The sequence below is a fragment of the Heptranchias perlo genome, chromosome 6 (assembly GCF_035084215.1).
Source record: "Heptranchias perlo isolate sHepPer1 chromosome 6, sHepPer1.hap1, whole genome shotgun sequence".
Taxonomy (NCBI): Eukaryota; Metazoa; Chordata; class Chondrichthyes; order Hexanchiformes; family Hexanchidae; genus Heptranchias; species Heptranchias perlo.
In genome coordinates this window covers 4,859,711-4,877,884 of record NC_090330.1, presented here as the reverse complement: position 1 = coordinate 4,877,884, position 18,174 = coordinate 4,859,711, and the positions used below count along the sequence as shown (strand labels likewise).

The following is an 18,174-nucleotide window of genomic DNA, read 5'->3' as shown; positions in this document are numbered from 1 at the left end:
TGTTGCACTTCCCCATTTGCCTCGCTAACCCAATTGAGATCGGGCAACTGAAAAACTGGGAATCAAACCTACAACGCTCTGGTCTGTATGGTTCACATATCCAATCTTGGATGAGCCGCAATTTCCTCCAGTTAAATATTGGGAAGACTGAAGCCATTGTCTTTGGCCCCCACTACATATGAACAATTCTAACCTTTTCCCCAACCACTGTCATAGGCTGAACCAGATGATTCACAGCCTCTGCGTACTATGCGAGCCTCAGCTGAGCTTCTGACTGGCTATGCTCAACACGAATTCCTACTTCCATCTCCATAATATCACTATTCCAATGCATTACCAACTTCCAATTCCTGTAAACAGACACACATCACCAATAATCGGAGCATCCCATTATAACCATTCTCTGTAAGCAATGGAACAGTAATTAAAAAATGCTATTCAAAAATATGTAAAACACATTCAAACCCTGGGTAAAACCTGAATCAAGTTTTTTTTTCAAGAGCCAGGCTGTAAAGCATTATTCTTGGCAGAAGTCAAAGAATTCAAGGGCAGTTCTTTATTGGCTCAGACGGATGTAGTTTTGAAAAGCAAAATTTATATTTTGCAGTTGGCCATTTTCACTCATTTGGCTTGCAATCTGAGTCCAGTGTAAACCATGGGAAACGTAGAGCATTAAGTGCAGGCTGATGTTTTCCCTTCAAATCTTAACTCTTCATAAAAGCACATGTCTGTTCAAGGCTTCAATACTGGGGCAGCTCTACCATCTCTCTTATAGAGTGCAAGAGCTCTTCATCTGATAGCAAACTGCTTAACTCCAGCTTTTCTTTCTCTGCCCCTACCCCTCCCCATTACAACCTTTTTCACCTCTTTCATTGATAGGTTCAATGCATCTCTGAACATTCCTCTTACTCATCTTATGGAGCAGAAAGCGTTTGCCTTGTCCAGTAGTAGCACTCTCGCCTCTGAATCACAAGGCTGTGATTTTGTGCCTCTCTCTCCAGGGACTTAAGCACATAATCTTACTAATGGAGAGCTACACACTTGCAGGTGCCAACTTTCGGATGAGACATTAAACCGTGCTCCCATTTCCCCTCTCAGGTAATAGATCCCATGGCACTATTCAAAGAGAGAAGGGGAGTTCTCCGGTGTCGTAGCCAAGATTTAGTCACTCAACCATCATTAAATCAGATTTATATGGTCATTTACCTCATTGCTGTATGTGCAGCCTTGCTGTGCACAAATAACTGCCACATTTGCCTTTATTATAACAATGACTACGCTTCAAAAGTACTGTCTAGTGGATGTGAAAGGTGCTGTTTAAATACAAGCTCTTTCTTTCCTCAGCTCTAAATATGCCATTCCTCTATCCTCGCTGCGTCAAAGACCACTTCCTCTTGCAATCTAAAACCTTGGCTCTACCTAGTCACTAGTCCACTTATCTCATTTCTTTTCAGCTTTGATAGTTTATCGATCATGGGCCTTGAGCTGTCACCTCAGTCTGTTTATTTAAAAAAAAAACTCCCTCGCTGTGAGCCCTGAAACACCATTAACTCACAGACAAGTGGTAATAGGTGCACAGTTTCGGACCCTAAGGGAATTAAGGGATATGGGGATAGGGCGGGAAAGTGGAGTTGAGGTAGATGATCAGCCATGATCTTATTGAATGGCGGAGCAGGCTCGAGGGGCTGTATGGCCTACACCTGCTCCTATTTCTTACGTTGTGTTCCCACAAGATTTTAAATACATCTCAGGGAAGCTTACAGTGATGTTAAGATTGCCCAAAAAATTCATAATAAATCAAGGTTACTGAGCAACAGCTTGCATTTATGTAGCATCTTCAACTTAGAAAAACAGATGCCAAGACGAAGGAGGAGATATTAGGAGGGGTGACCAAAAGCTTCGGCAAAAAGTTGGGTTTTAAGGAGGGCCTTAAAGGAGGAGAGGGAGGTGGGAAGCGGAGGAGTTTAGGAAGAGAATAATTTGTTTAAGGAGCAATTCTGAAAATGTACACTCAAGTTCTAACAGATGGCAATCCAGACACCATGTGGGTAATATTGTATCAAGCATCCATCGGTTGTTGACGGCCACTATCTACAAGGGAAAGATGCATTTCTTTTTGGGATATCTGTGTATGTCCATGACTTAATATAGCTTTGGATAACAGGTATTTCTTCCCCATTCCCCTCCTTTCCAGTATTTAAAAAAAAATCTGAATTAAAAAAGAGATAGATATGCTCTGATAAATCCTTTTGGGAAAGGTGAGGGGCTGGGGAAAGAGTATCCTCATCTGAATTGTCACAATCGAAAGCGTTATGAATGGAAAACGTTGGACACCTACCGATGTACTTTTATTCTGCTATTTAACAGTGAAATATTCAGAACCGGCAAGGTCCCATACTAGAAATGCGTTGAATGACCAGTTAATTATTTTTGTTGGCACTGCTTGAGATAGTAATGTTTGACAAGGACACTGGGAGGATTCCCTGTTCTTTAAATAATGCCATGGGATTTAAACATTAATGTCAACAGGCAGGGCCTTGGCTTAACGTGTCATCCAAAGAATGGAGCCTCACCTGAGGCAGCGCTGGAGCTTTAGCCTAGATTATGAGCCCAAGTGCTAGCTAGCTTGAACCTTCTGGCCCAGATGCATTAACAGCTTTGCCAAGGGGACAAACTATTGTTTAGAGGCAGCCTCCGAGCAAACATTATGCGTAAAATTCGAACTTCGACGTTCTAACAACATGCCACAGATGCAGCCTCAGAAGAAAATGCTGCTGCATCAGTGTGACATTTTTCCATTTCCCACACCAACCATCCTGAGTGCAACTGTCAATTCAGTGCTGCATGTGGCCCATGTGGAACTGGATTGAAGCTGCCCAAGCTCATTTCACAATGGATACTGACAAACTAACTCTAATTTCCATTTTGCTAGCTTAGAGGAAACATCTGTGGAAACAAGAACCTTTTGGCAACAGAACAATGGTTCTGGTACATTTTAACCCTTGGTGGACTCTGTGTGGGTCTCGGTGAAAACTAAATCAAATGGACAAGCGCCCCTTTGGTTTTCTTAAATTACACCAACGCCCTTGTGCAATTTTTTCAGAATATAACAGAGGAAGAATCGAAGCACAAACACAATCAAGGCCCAGGAGACCAGAATTAAGTTATTTTAATTCATCTTTAGAACGGACATCAGAACCTTTTTTTCCAGCAAAGCAACTTGTAAGGATAGTAATACAAGTTAGAAAGCATTTTAAATCTAGCTGTGTATTACAGAGAAGAGCAATAGCAGGAGAAGTAAAGGGAGTTGGATCCCTAAAGGGACAGTTGTAGCAGTCGTAAAGAGTTAAAAATAAAGTTTGGATCAAGAAAAGATCACTTGTCCCATCAAGTGGTAATTTTTACTTGGCTCCTCATAATCTCGTTATAAAGCTAGTGAGATATTTCAAGTTTTATTTTGTGCTGCTATTTGAAGGTGGGACTCAGGAGAGGTAGAGCTTACAATGCTATTGTCTTGCATGCAAATCTGAATTCTTTTCTGTTTGTGAGCTGGGGTGTGAGGGGTGGAAGAGGAGAAGTCATCTTATATACAAGTATACATGCAAATTAAGTCAGCCTCAAACTTATTAGTGTGGGCCCAGATCTCTCAGTTGTCCATAATTCTACACAGATTAGCAATCTCAGCTAGTGTGGAGAATGGAAATGTCACACAAATACAGGTTGAGGTTAGAGAACTGCTGTTGAAATCCAGGCTAGACTGATAGTTTGCAAGCATCTTCTGTGCTTTGTAAAAAGTGTTTGGGCAGTCTTAATCTAGTTCCCAGCAAACCATGTGATCAGAGAACAAACTGCCCCTAATTTACAACTTTGCTAAATGGACAAATTATCACATTGGTGTAGTAGCGCCCACATGTCTTTCTTTGATGAACTCAGAAATTAGGAGAAATACATGTACGTACACACCTTCACCGATGAATAGTACAAGGAGCTTTACTCTGGGTCAAATCTGTGCTAGCCTAGAACTGGAAATGTTTCACGTTGACACTGGCGGCAGAAGTGTTCTATAAAATAAAAGCTCCATTCCCCAGAACTGATGTCCCTCACATGGACAAGCATGAATTTTCTCCCCTCTCTAGAAATTTTAAAAGTAGTTCTGAAACATTCTCTTATTCTACAACACTGAAGATATGTAATAGAAAGTGTGGGCATTTTCAAAGCTACAAAACACATTGAAACGCTCGAAGCTAAGTACTTTAACAGAAAAAGTCAGATATTGGTATATATAATGGCGTCTTTCTCTTATTGAAAATGAGTGAAACTATCCACCTGCGGCACTAAAGTAAAACCCAAAGAATTTTTTTGGCATGTGATCACACTTGTAATAAATATAAAGAGCAACACCATACTTCAATATATTTGTACAAAATGACAATGAGCTATGTTGAACCCCCCTCTCTGGGGGTCAGAAGACACCTTTAAGGCTTTCTTTTTATACACATGCCATCATTATATTTATATGGACCAGGTGGAGAATTACTCATAAAACCAAAAGCTGCATCTTTTTTATTTAAAAAAAAAATCATGAATCATTTGAAGTATACCAAACCCATTTAATCCTCTCTAGCAGATTAAACACAAGGAAAGTTGAGGACAAGGGAAAGCTGTTCTGCCCACATGAAGCCCAGTAAAGTAAAGATCTTCTATAATCGAGCATTTCACAACGTCAGGATGCCCCAGAGTGCTCTGGGGCATCCTGACGTTGAAGTACACCAATGCTTCTATCTTAGCATCCGATTGCATTTGAAAGTCCCTATTTTTGTGTCTCCCCCTGCCAGATCATTTCAAAAAAATTTAGAAGTAAAAAGGAATTAGAAAAAAAAACAGAAAAACGAGAAAACAAACTTCCATTTATATAGCGCCTTTCACATCCTCAGGTTGTTCCAAAGAGTTTCACAGCCAATGAATTACTTGTGAAGTGCAAACACTATCGTTTTGTAGGCAAACAAAACAACAGTGTCTACTTCAACAGTAATGATCTTGGTAAAGAAATCCTATTTCAAATGCATGTCCTATGGTCCCAATTTCCTGCTTCTGAAGAAATATTCTGCATCTACCATGTCTATACTATTTAATAATTTATCAGCGAGTTCTCCCACTCCCTTCAACCTCCTTCTCTCTAGACTGTAGACCTTGACACTTGAAATCTGTCCCATTGCTTTACTTGGTAATCTTTCCAATGCATGTGTATCGTTTTGTGGCATGGTGACCAGAATCTCTCACACTATTCCAAGTGTGTGTTCTGACCAGGGCCCTATTACATTCTTAGCATGACTTTGTGTAGATTTGCACTACACTATTACAGCACTCTATTAGCTCTTTCAATTGCTGTGCTGCAGCATCTACACATTGAACGCAATGAGTCTACCGTTACTCCAATGTCCCTTTCGAAGTTCCCTTGCGTTATGCAACAAATGGAATAAAATTATGACCAAGGCCGCTGATTTATGGCTTTCGTGGAAAAGTGAACTGAATCATGCTCAATTCCAGACAGCTAACATTGAACTCATCAGTCAGCCATAATTCAAAGGCCTTGTTTATGATGCACATTTTTTTTCCCAACAATAAGCAATACTTCACATTTCTCAGGGTTGAATTTCATTTGCATTTCTTTGCCCAGTTGCATAGCCAATCCAAATGCTTCTACAAGTATTTTGGCCTTAAAGGTGTCTTCTGTCTCTGTCTCTACTACTTTCCCTATTTTAATGTCAGCAAATTTAACGGGATCTAAATGACTTAAGAATATTTACAGCATTAAAAGAAACACCTATGCTGGAGAGCAAAATTAAAGAAAACATTTTTGAAGGCCTCACACAGCTGGAGCTGGTCTGCTTTTGAAAATAAAAATGATATAAAAATTAATTTCAAGATGGTAGGCATCACATTATCTTATACGTTTCTTTGCTCCCGCTTAAAAAAAAATCTTTAAATGAAAGAAAACACATTATTTATATATATATATCTATCCAAAGCACTTAAAAGTAATTCTTTGGCCGTAGAGGTGCAGTCATCAATATAATGGAGGCAAATGGAGCCTCACAGCAAAGTCCCGCAAACAGTAATGAGATAAATGACCAGTTTTGGTGGTGGTGTCGTTTGAGAATTAAATATTGGCCAGGACACCAGGGAGAACTCCCCTGCTCTTCTTCAAATAGTGCCCCGTGGGGTCTTTTACGTCCACCCGAGGGGGCAGACGAGGCCTCAGTTTAACGTCTCATCCGAAAGTACAGCACTCCCTCAGTACTGCACTGGAGTGTCAGCTTAGATCACGTGCTCAAGCCTCTGGAGTGGGTCTTGAACCCATGACCTTCCGACTCAGAGGCAATGATGCTACCATTGAGAAACCCTGAAGGAGTTTTGGGAGGATGTGGTTCTGAATTAGTTTATGTACTCAAATCCCTGGAGTGAGACTTGAACTCTCAACCTTTTGACTCAGATGAGAGAATGGTTCCACGAAGCCATGCTGATACCTAAACCTTATCTTGCACACTTCGGTTTAGGTATGTAAGAATGAGGCCCAATACCAACATTTTCCTAAATGAGCCAAAAATTCAGAGATTAAAAAAAAATCAAATTCCTACAAAAATCTAATGGGGACACACTTTTTTTAAATTAAAAAAAAGGGTCATCACCAGCTAAGTTGTGCCCATTTGGTGGACAGTAGGCTCAAATCAGCAGATGGTGGCTGAAAGTTTCTGAATGAGCATCAGGGTTCCTAAGCCTATGATTTGTACCACATCACTTCTGCATGCCTTGCTGTAATGACCACCCATTGATTTATTTTAAGTTCTCTAAATTAAAATCATTTATTTGTTGTTGGGTTTGCAAAAATCAGGTTTAGCTACCCACACACAGCAATAGCATGAAATAACTTGAATGGAACTTTTCTGTATTTTAGCCAAAGGAAACCCTTTTGAAAAAGGGTGGTTTTGTCTTCTGAGGGGTATTACTGTTTATTAATACAATGAATCGTACAGGTTTACAGACCAACATGAACTAATCCCTGCTCTTTCAAGCAATACATACCCACAGTGATCTACAATAGAAGATAAAAGCTAGGCAGCATGGTATCGCACTAGAAATTATTAGTGTTCTACAATTTATTCCAGCCCTCAACATGTTCCCAGATGCAGCTTTTGATTTACACACACTCCCTTTTTTTTTACTATTGTGGAGCTCAGCCAGAAGACATTGAAAGAGCTGGCATTATTTTTCAGAAAGCCATCACTGGCAAAATGGCTTCCTTCTGTGCTGCACAATTCTGATTCTACATGTTGTCCGAGTTTGAATCTTGGGTTAACAATTTATGTTGTTCAACATGAAAGTTCATAATTTGTCTGTACTTCCTGTTTCCTATTGGTGGCAATTGACTTGTTATTGCTCATCTCTGTGGGACTTGGGATTTTCACCACCATGGAACTTCTTAGGCAAATCGTGCTACATGCAGCAAATGCATTTCTCCTAACCAGTGCTAGCATTTGCGCTGGTATCTTAGGTCTATTATCTTTTAGAATGTAAAATGTGCATTATCATGTGACTGCAAGGGACAGTTAACTGATGAAGCAATTTTAACACAAAATGTTCTATTCTGTCGCTGCAATGTGTACATTTATAAAATGCTTCAGCATTGCATTTTCCACCAAACAGATTTAAAATGTTTTCTGTCGACACAAAGTATTCATGTTCAGGACGTTTACTCCCCCATCATTACTGACTATCTGATAAGACTGCCTGGTGTTAATCAGTCAGATATCTATATTATCTTAACCCTTCCATTTCTCTCCACCTCTCTATTTATAAAAATAATTTATGGAACTTGCAATTTTCTCCCACCAACTTCTTTAGTTTTAATATCTTAGTTTGAATATCAGCACAATAATCATGGAGGGGTAAGTGACAGCCAAGTCATTTCAAGGTATCCAACACACTCTGCTAAAGGCAGTGAACACATTCATTTTTGTTGGAGAATATATTAACCATCACCTGATGCTGTGTGTTTTCAGATGAAACATCACCATCAGGTTTAATACTCATTTACATAAGACATGCTGCTGCTCCATGCAGATTGCCTACTGCATAGTGCAAAAAGAAGTGAATTGCTCAACCAATAATATGTAGAATACCACCAGTGATACCACCTATGCAGCTGGAATTCAAATTTGCTCTCATTGTTTAAGGCCTCCTCAGAAACCCCATGATTGAATTACAGCTCTTTAAGTCACTGCCAGTTACCCATCATGTTGCCTTGACTGGAATCTGTATTGACAAGGCTACCAGACTAGGAAGTGCACTTTAAGTCAGTCCCAAATGCAGTAATTCAGATAGGGTTAACTTTATACATTTTATAACATCATTAAGAGCTCTGTTTAGTAAGTGCAAGGGAGGATTGAGTCTTTTCTTAAACACACAATGCAATATGGACATTTTTTTCCCCCCTCCTACTTCATTCTCAACACTTATTACAAGAAAAGTGTACTTACTCTCTCTCCTTCTCAGAAAGCTTGTGCGTGATGTTATCCCTGATTGTGGACCTGGAACCCTTCTGGATGATGGGATACCTGAGTGGCACTTGCAGGAAATAGGAAATCATGAGCACCAGATGTGCTGTGTAACCCAAGGCAACAGCAATGCTCCCTTCGTCCTTTGCTTTAAAAGAGAGAAAGGAACTAATCAATAGCTAAACAACTTTTTATTTTATATAAAAAAAAGTTAATGCCACACAAATAGTCATAAAAATATAGATTTACCCACACTGTAAAAAGCAATTCCCATGCCTCATCCATTCTTGTTAGGTCAACTTTGCCAACCACCATGCTGAAGTAAGAAAACTTAGGCAACTCGCTTTGAAGCCCTCAAAGCAAGTTGTCTGTACACTTCCTTGCTTCCGCTAATGGTACTCTGCTCCATCAGGGATAAGCAGAGGTGCAACCAGATATGAAGGTTGGGAGTTTTGGAAGCGCAATGGGGAAATAAAAGGTTAAGTATTCCATTCAATCCATGATCTTTTACACCATTTCTTACTGATACGCTTTAACTATGGCCAACTTCTTAAAATATTTGATTTGTATAGCATCTGATGCTATTAATAGCAATCAGTTAATCTGTGTTTTTTGTGTTGTTGGATGAGGAGGAACGTTGGGCAGGACACAGAGAACACCCTCACCTTCAAATTGTGCTATGGGAATTTTAATGTCAACCTTAATCTCTGGAACTGGCAAAGAACCTCAGTTTAATGAGTCAACCAAAGAATGGTGCCTCGGGCAATGCAGCACTCCCTCAGTACTTCACTGGAGTGTCAGTTTAAGAGATTATATGCTCAAATTGTGGAGTGGGACTTGAACCCATAAACTTCTAACCCAAAGGCGAGTGCTGGCCACCAAGACAAGCTGATATGAACATTAATCGTTAAAGTATGGTCCCTTTAGAAGTAATCTAACCCACAAAAGGGCAAGACGCTGTTCTATAAAAATGTGATTTAGGTAACAGGTTACAAATATATTACAGTATTTAACTGCAATTTGGTTCTGCAGAATGAAAGCAGAAACAAACTTTATTTTATAAAAAAGCATGCTGCCTAAAGCTCACTCCTGTATAAACCCTCGATAACAAGGCGCACTTCATAAATGTTATGTTTTCAAATAGTGAGATCAATTGAGTGGAACGATTCTACTCCAATGTGCTTCAACAATCCCACTAAGGAGATAGATTTGCTCTGGACTTCTGAAAGGATACAATACCATCTAGGTTTAAAGTAAGACTTAATAAAATTTATAAGTCCTTAGTGGAGCCAGTTGAGTAACAAGAATATACAGCCCATCCTCGATCAACAGATATATTCTTGGCTAACTTTTATCTGTCGCTCACTGGCCAACAGGATCCCGGCTCATCTCAGCTGGGTACCTCACAGGGCTGGGATATAACAGCAATGTAGGCGTAATGGCCTCCCATAGTTCGTAACACTCATTACCATCATTGTGCCTTTTTTCAAATGACCAATAGCTTATTCCTTTTTGTTTAAGAAAAAAAAAGAATAAATAAACTTGCAAGAAGCTCCTGGAAATCTTTCAGGAGATAACTACATTAATTGACGGAAGCAATTCAGCGGTTATAATCAGATGCTGCCTGACTTGCTAGACATCTCCAGAGTTTTCAGCACCTGCAGTATTTTCCTTTTTTGTTCAGCAGATATAATTTACTTGGATTTTCAAAAGGCACTTGGAAAGTTCCACATTTGAGGTTTAGACAATGGAATTGAAAATTGTCACAAGGTAATGATGAAAAGCAGTAGTTCTGGATGGGGGCACTGACTAGCAGAGATCCACAGGGTTCTGCCTTAGGTCGCCTGCTGTTCACATGATTCATAAATAAATAGAAATACATAGGTTGCATCCGCCCAACCAGTCTGTGTCGGCGTTTATCCTTCACTCGAGCAAATAGTCCCAACTCCATACCAAATCCCTTTATCCGCCTGTCCAATCTAATCATGACCATATGGAAGAGTTACATAAGACTGGTATTTCTGAGCTATGTGGCCAAGTGACAAGTAGAAGAGAGATGGATGATATTCAAAAGGGAGCTGGACAGATTAAGCCAGTGAGCTAAGGAATGGAAGATGGATTTTATGAAGTGCAAGGACATGCACACTATAACAGAGAACATAAAACACATCTTGTATCTATTAGCTAAGGTGGAAAAGGAAATGAACAAGACTATCTGTGTACAAATTAAAATCAAGCAGATTTATACAAGATTAGAAAACTTATGGAATACTGTGGGCAATTTTGGAAACCCATGTTTTAAGGAGATGGGAGAAAAGATTCAGAGAAGAGCAACAAGAATGATTCTAGGACTTGGTGCTTTGAGTTTTGCAGGAAAATTTGGAATTAAAATTTACCTCTTACAGACAGGACTTTTAAAAAAAAATGCTGAGAGCGGTGGACATAGCTGGGAAGCAGGTTATTTAACAGGACGAGAGAACTGAAGGAGGAGTAGAACGATCAGCTTCAAAGACTTGAAATTATACCCTCTCCATGCATGAGTATGTAGGATAGAGTCACAGGTGAAGCATTTACGCAGCACTTGCTTTCTAAAAAAAATCTAGATAAATATCTGGTTCGGAATTCGATTGTGGAAAGATAAATAAATAAAGAAAATCTAAATGTTCTACAGAGCATGATGGCTCTATGGCTACCAAAACCATGGAAACCTCATGCCAAAGCAAGATGTAATGTTAAAACAGATATTCTGCAATTCTACTATATTTACATTTTGGGAAGGGGACAGGTACAAATGATCCTGAGGTGATCAGATGGGTTGGGTGGAATCTAGGATAGAGCAGATTGTATACAGTCTTGGAAACCACTGGATCAATATTCCAAATGGCCACCTCTTGGACTATGCTTTATGCTCTTCTAAAGATTATACCAAATGAAAAGCTTTCAACAGAAAGGCAGAATTTCCACCAGCTAAGGCAATTCATGGCTTATTTCAAGAGAGCTTTTTTCCCCTCCATGTTGTTCCGAGCATCCTCTCATTTCCAGTCACTAATTCAGGAACTACTACTGATCTTGTATAGTACAACACTGAAATTAAACAAAATAATTTGGCCTAATATCACAGGATAGAAATGAGGATGGCCATTCGACACATTTTAGTGCATTAATCCAGAAAGGCCCTACAGTTACCCCATCACAGACCCCATTTTGCAGTGCTTTGTCTCATTATTCCAATCAGCAGTCCATTCTTTGAGTATATAAAGATCTTCCTGACATCAGTTTTAAATTAGCCTTTCACTATGTTTGAGCACATGTCTCCTTGCCACACTGTCACATTTTAAAAAGAGCTTGCATTTATATGGTCCCGGTCACATCCACACAACATCCCAAAGCAGTCAACAAAGTACAGTCAACTGTTGCTTTGTAGTTTGAAGTATTGTTCAAGAATCACTTTTTCTGTACTCTCATATACCTCCAAGGCCACCTCTCAGTTGCCTCTTTTTCAGGCTTAAGCCCACCATCTCCAGTCTTTCCTCAAAACTCAGTCCTCTAATGCTTGGGGTCAGCCTTGGAAAGTGTGAGTTTGAATTCACAAATTCAAATAATGTTTTCTGAGAGTCTTTCCACCTCCTCCCCCACCACATTGTTCAAAAATGGTTATGGTTAAGTTAATGACAACTGCTGTGGTGTTGCACTCTCCTGGCAACATTCTGGGTGAAAAATATTAAAATTATTTGCCAATTTGCTGTAAATTCCATGTAATTATCAGGTACTTTCTTTTGTACGCAAGCGTTTTATATTGATATACATTCTATCTTAAGCACACATCCCTTGCAGTCCTGTACAGACTTGTCAATAAATCAGTCATTAATCCTTTTGTGTGAATGTCATTACATATTAAGTGTAGAGACTGGCAGCATCCACGCTGGAAGAACAAAAACTGATCCAAATGACCACACTCCCACATTCATATTTTGCTGCATCCTATAAACAATAGGAGATACAGGGAGTATTCTTGAGTTTCAAATGACAAGCCATTCAAACTCTACATGTAACCCAAACCCCCTCGATTAGATTACAGCCTTGTAATCTTTTCCAGGCATTCATTATCCTCCTTTTTATTACTGTTGTATTTCTTGTAATAACTGTTCTGCATGTTTCTAAGCCACTATTTTGTTAGTGGTTTCCTAAGAGACATAATTTAATCTACCATTGACATTGTCTACACAGTAATTTCTTTCCTCCTTACCATGATCTGTACTCTACCCAAAGTGAACGCTTTCCGCTTTGGGACTTGACTTTGCATCTGGACCTGAATGAGAAAACCTGCCTTTATTTATGAGGATGGCCATTTGACACATTTTAGTGCATTAATCCAGAAAGGCCCCACAGATACCCCATCACAGACCCCAAGTGTTGCTTCCATTATTGCAGTGCTTTGTCTCAATACTCCACCCAGCAGTCCATTCTTTGAGTATATAAAGATCTTCCTGACATCAGTTTTAAATTCGCCTTTTAATATGTATGAGCACATGTCTCCTTGTCATACTGTCACATTTTAAAAAGAAAAGAGCTTGCATTTATATGGCACCCGTCACATCCACACAACATCCCAAAGCAGTAAAAGTAGCTGCTGTAAATGGAAATGGAGTCTTTCTAAACTGAAGCAATCACTGGGAGGTTTACCGTCGGTATTTTAATTAAACCTGTTTTTAAAAAAAAACGTAATATATTACAACACAAGCAGAAATCTCGGCTCCAGCTATGCCCAAAACTGCACGATGGGATAGGTGAGCTGCTTGGAGCCCAGCTTCCTAAATGACAGCTCTAACAATGTTAGAACCAATAAAAATAGTTTCCAAAATGATTGCTGTTAAGGATTTTTTTTTAAAAAAAGGAAAACATTTAAATGATAGGTTGGTGAGCACACTATTGTGTACGCACTCTGGGGTTTTCCAGATTGGAGCTAACCTGCTGGCGGGGTCTGCCATTGCGGGCACACGCTGGGGTCCATCAGGGGGCCAAAGTACAGAACATGAAGTTATATCAAAATTCCACGCTGCACCATGGTTACAAAACAAATTATATTCTTCAAAAGTTACTGACTTACACTGTGCAACCTTTTTTGAGTCGAATCCATGATGGGATAACTGCACATGATCTGTGGAAGGAGTGCCCTTTATCACTCTTATTTGTGGTGGGATAATGAATATTTACAACCTCATTGGGGAGAGGGGATGGTACTGTGCTCACATTAGTTAATTTGTCCGGCAGTGAGGTAGCTAAATTATGGTAACTTACGGCAATTGTATTCAACTTTCTTTTTTTTTAAAAATAGGTCAGCGCAGTCTTTTGATTCAGGTTTTGGAACAGGGAGAAGGAGGGTGGGAACAGAAGCATTAAATAATTTTAAATAAGTGTAACAGTGAAAAATTCTTTTGTGAAGTTTGCTAAGAGAAGTTTTAGAAATCATTCAAAAGCAAATCAAATTATGAGGGCGTTCAAAGATATGCAAACAATCACCGCAAAGGCAAACGCAAGTTAAAGCTCAATTCAGTCAGTTACAAATTCCAAATGTTAACTTTTAAAAAGAAATGTCCATGTTTTCCCATAGGGGCGCAACACTACATTTAGAGCAATGCAGAGGGTGGAACTTGTATTGCACTCCACATTTCTCTCCTGCCTCTCCCTTAAGTTTGCAACCAGGTTAAAAGGTTTCCATTGCTCTCGTAAACACATCAGTTGCCACATATTTTAAACACTTTTCAAAAGAATGTCTACCTTTGATGAGAGGAACTCACTTAATATTTAATTAAGATCTGATGAAGCTACAATGCAAAACAGCCGAACACCATGGTAACTCCATAATTCAGCAACACGTCAGGATGAAAACTAGAGACTCTCGTTCATTCATTGATATTGCAACAAACTCTGGCAAGCTCAGGGAAAATATTAATATCCATTCTAATAAAAATGAGTCATTCCCTTCAATTACCGAATGATTAATTATAACCTAGAATTCATATAGTCCAGGTATAAGATTAAAGTGTTTTATTCTATGTGTTTGCACGCGCAACTAAAGATCAAATAATTCTTACGAAAGACAATACAAAGCCTGCTACAGTCAGCGCTGAGGATGGAGATTCGTAGCAATATTTAAAAGTCTTGTGGTTAATCATTTATTTTGCTGTCTCTTGCCCCTCACCTTCTGCATCCTCTCTTCAGCTGGATAATAGTTTTGTGGGCTCTGGCAGGCTTCCTTGCTCAAGTGGCAACATGTGCGACCACGGAGGACATCATAGCTGGTCATGATCTTACCCTCACCAGACGTCAACTCCAAATCCTTTCCAGCAGTGGTTGCCAGATAGCCATGAGGAACGGGAACCCTGTACCATTTTATCCCCTCTCCCTCCCTGCCCTTTCTATTCTGCAGGGGTGTTGAGGCCGATTGTTGCACCCCCAAAACTGCCCCAGCTAAGATCAGCTAACCTGGCACAGACCAGGCAAAGAACCTGGGACCTTCTAGTCTGTGCATATGACACTGCATGGTACATTAACCCACTAAACTATAAGAGCAGCCATTTGGCAGTTACAACTGTTATTTTTCCCGCTCCATCCTTAAACCCTGCAGCATAAACCTGGTTCTTCCTTTGCTAATCTCCCAAATAGAACACAGATAGTACAATATACTATGCATAACCAGGTGTCAAATACTCTTCGCATGTATAATGATATAAACATCTAAAAGATGACTGCAATGTTGACACAAAATAACAGACTTTAATACTCCCAACTGGCATTGTGCCTTTAACTAATCAGAGGGAATGGTTAGTGCTTAAATGCCAGTGATGTCTCAGCATCCTTACTGCACACTGTAATACATATGTTTTCAAGTAAACCCCTTATAAAAAAGTTTTCATGCTTTTTGCTGTATGCAAAATGTTTTTTTTTTGTTGGTTACACGAGCTGAGCAGAAGGAGCAGTTCACAACTACTGTCCTCAGGACTGCTCCAATCCACAGATATCTGGGCATTCAGTTGAATGGTTATGCTATAAGACCTGACATCATCAGTGCAAACAGCAGAGCAATGGGACTTCCATTTAGCTCGGCTGGATTTAAATTCCAGTCTCAATTGATATTCAATGTATGAGCTTCACCAGTTGTCAGGGGGCCCCACTCCTGATGATGGAGCACTTCCTCAGCGAAGAGGAAAGCTGACTCACACCTGCAGAGCTTTGCTGGGGTAATCAGGGCAATCTCAAACTGCTTACTGAACACATGGAGCAAGGAGGACGGGAGATTACAAACTTACAAATCAACCCAACGTGATCTCATCTGCGTGGCTTAGTGTTAGAAATTTAAACATAAATCCACTGGCAGTGTAACACTAAGCCACGCAGATGAGATCACGTTGGGTTGATTCCTGGTCTACGAGTGGATCTCTGGTCTGTGCCGCAGTAGCTGGCAATCAGGACATCAGAAAATCAACCTGCTCTGCTCCCCAGTGATGTCTGCTCTGCTGAGTATACATATGCCCATCGAGACATGGTATCTGACCGTCACCTGATGACACTTTCTAGGCTCATGCATAGGAACAGGAGTAGGCCATTCAGCCCCACGAGCCTGTTCTGCCATTCAATTATATCCTGGCTGATCTGTATCTCATTTCCATTTACCTCCCCTTGGTTTCATTATCCTCTATACGGCTCACCACCACCTTCTCAAGGGCAATTAGGGATGGGCAATAAATGCTGGCCTCGCCAGCGATGCCCACATCCCAATGAATTTAAAAAAAAACCCTTAACCAACAAAAATCTACCAATCTCAGTTTTTAAATTTTCAATTGACCCCCAGCCTCAACAGCTTTTTGGGACGAGGGGGGTGCGGTTTCCAGGTTTCCACTCCCCTTTGTGTGAAGAAGTGCTTCCTGACATCACCCCTGAACGGCTTAGCTCTCATTTTAAGGTTAGGCCCCCTTGTTCTGGACTCCCCCCACCAGAGGAAATAGTTTCTCTCCATCTACCCTGTCAAATCCTTTAATCATCGTAAACACCTCATGAAGATTGATCATTTGGGAATGGAACCACAGGGCAACAGGAAAACATGGAACTGTACCCCTGATTCAGTGCCTTCAAGAAATAGGAAAACATGGAAATCTATTTTATATATAGATATATATATAGATTATAGATATAGATATAGATATCTCCATATTTTGAGAACTGTGAAGGATATTTAGCATTCAAGGGGTTAACCGCCAGTTTATGGGAAACAAACAAATTTGTTAGCACGTCACCAACTCAGGAAGAGTTTTCTCTCTCACCCACTCCCTCCATGTTTTTGGCAGCAAACGTAGCTTGTAAAAACACCACAGTCCTAATAAACCAGTGCTGCGGTTTATCAAACAAACTGACAGATTGACCAGAACTTGTTTTAAAATAAAATAAAAGGAGCAACGAGAAAAAGTTCCACAATCACATCACCTATGACCACATCATGTGGTTGGTGCAACCAACACCCTTCCACGTTTGGATTTCAGAAGTGTCCAAAGAACAAATTAGTACTAGTATTATGTACTAGTCATAGAAATTTTAAGACAAGACAACTGACAGGATATAATGGCTGTAGATTTATTTTTGTAAGCATTTTGGGCTTGAGGTGCAGGACATGAATAGCCCACATCCAGAATAATGCACTTGCAGGTCAGACATAACGAAAAGTAAATCTCTCTCAGCTCAGCCCAGCAGTGAGCTTCAGCCACCATCTCCATTACTGAACCATCATGGCTGAGGCAGGATTACCAAATGGCTCGAGATTATGGGGAGGGAAGGAGGGAGATTGAAATTTCACCAGATCTGGCTGGACTGGATTTAAAACCAAGTCCCAGAGTTGAAAGGACAGTCTTCATACCAATTCCATCACCTTGGGAGGGGGCGGGGGGGGCAGATGAGAGCGAGGGAAATTTCCTTCCTGAGCAACAAAATCATAAACCTGTTCACCCCAGATCTCTTCTTCCGGGTCTGCAAATGTCCTTTCTTTTAAGAGCACAATAAAAGAAGCCCTTCATTATTAATGGGGATTTCTTTCAAAGCGAAATGACTGAAGCAGCAAGAGCTAGCGACGGGGTGACTGAAAGCCCATAATCTATAATCAGAGAGCACGACACCATCACTGAACCAAGGCGGACACCATTAAGGTTCAATGATTGCATTCCGATCACTGATAAAAAAAACACAACATTGAGTTTGTTGGACCAGTGTTGTATTTGTTTCCACCAGGGATATCATGGAGGATATCAACAGCTACATAGTTGATATGCAACGATATCCAAGTATTTAACATCTGTTAAAGGGGAAGCTAGATAAGCACATGAAGAAGAAAGGAATAGAATGCTATGCTGATAGGGGTAGGTGAAGTAGGGAGGGAGGAGGCTTGCGCGGAGCATAAAAGTCGGCATAGACCAGTTGGGTCAATAGCCTGTTTCTTTTCTGTAGATTGAATGTAATGCAATGTAACTGTTATTGAGAAATTGCGTCGCACCATACGTTTTTCACATGAAGTAAATACCATTTTTTGCAAGGTCAAATCGGTTTTAGATCCCAGGTGCATAATACAAAGGAA

The 18,174-nt window shown here is 40.1% G+C and overlaps 1 protein-coding gene across 1 annotated transcript in view; it reads right to left on the bottom strand.

The window, feature by feature from the left end:
* Window positions 1-18,174, bottom strand: part of uvrag (UV radiation resistance associated gene) — a 260,049-nt gene that overhangs the window by 96,889 nt on the left and 144,986 nt on the right. Inside the window, exon 12 of the mRNA XM_067985644.1 lies at window positions 8,538-8,703. Coding sequence (XP_067841745.1) covers window positions 8,538-8,703 — 166 coding nt within the window. The remainder of the gene's footprint in view (window positions 1-8,537; window positions 8,704-18,174) is intronic.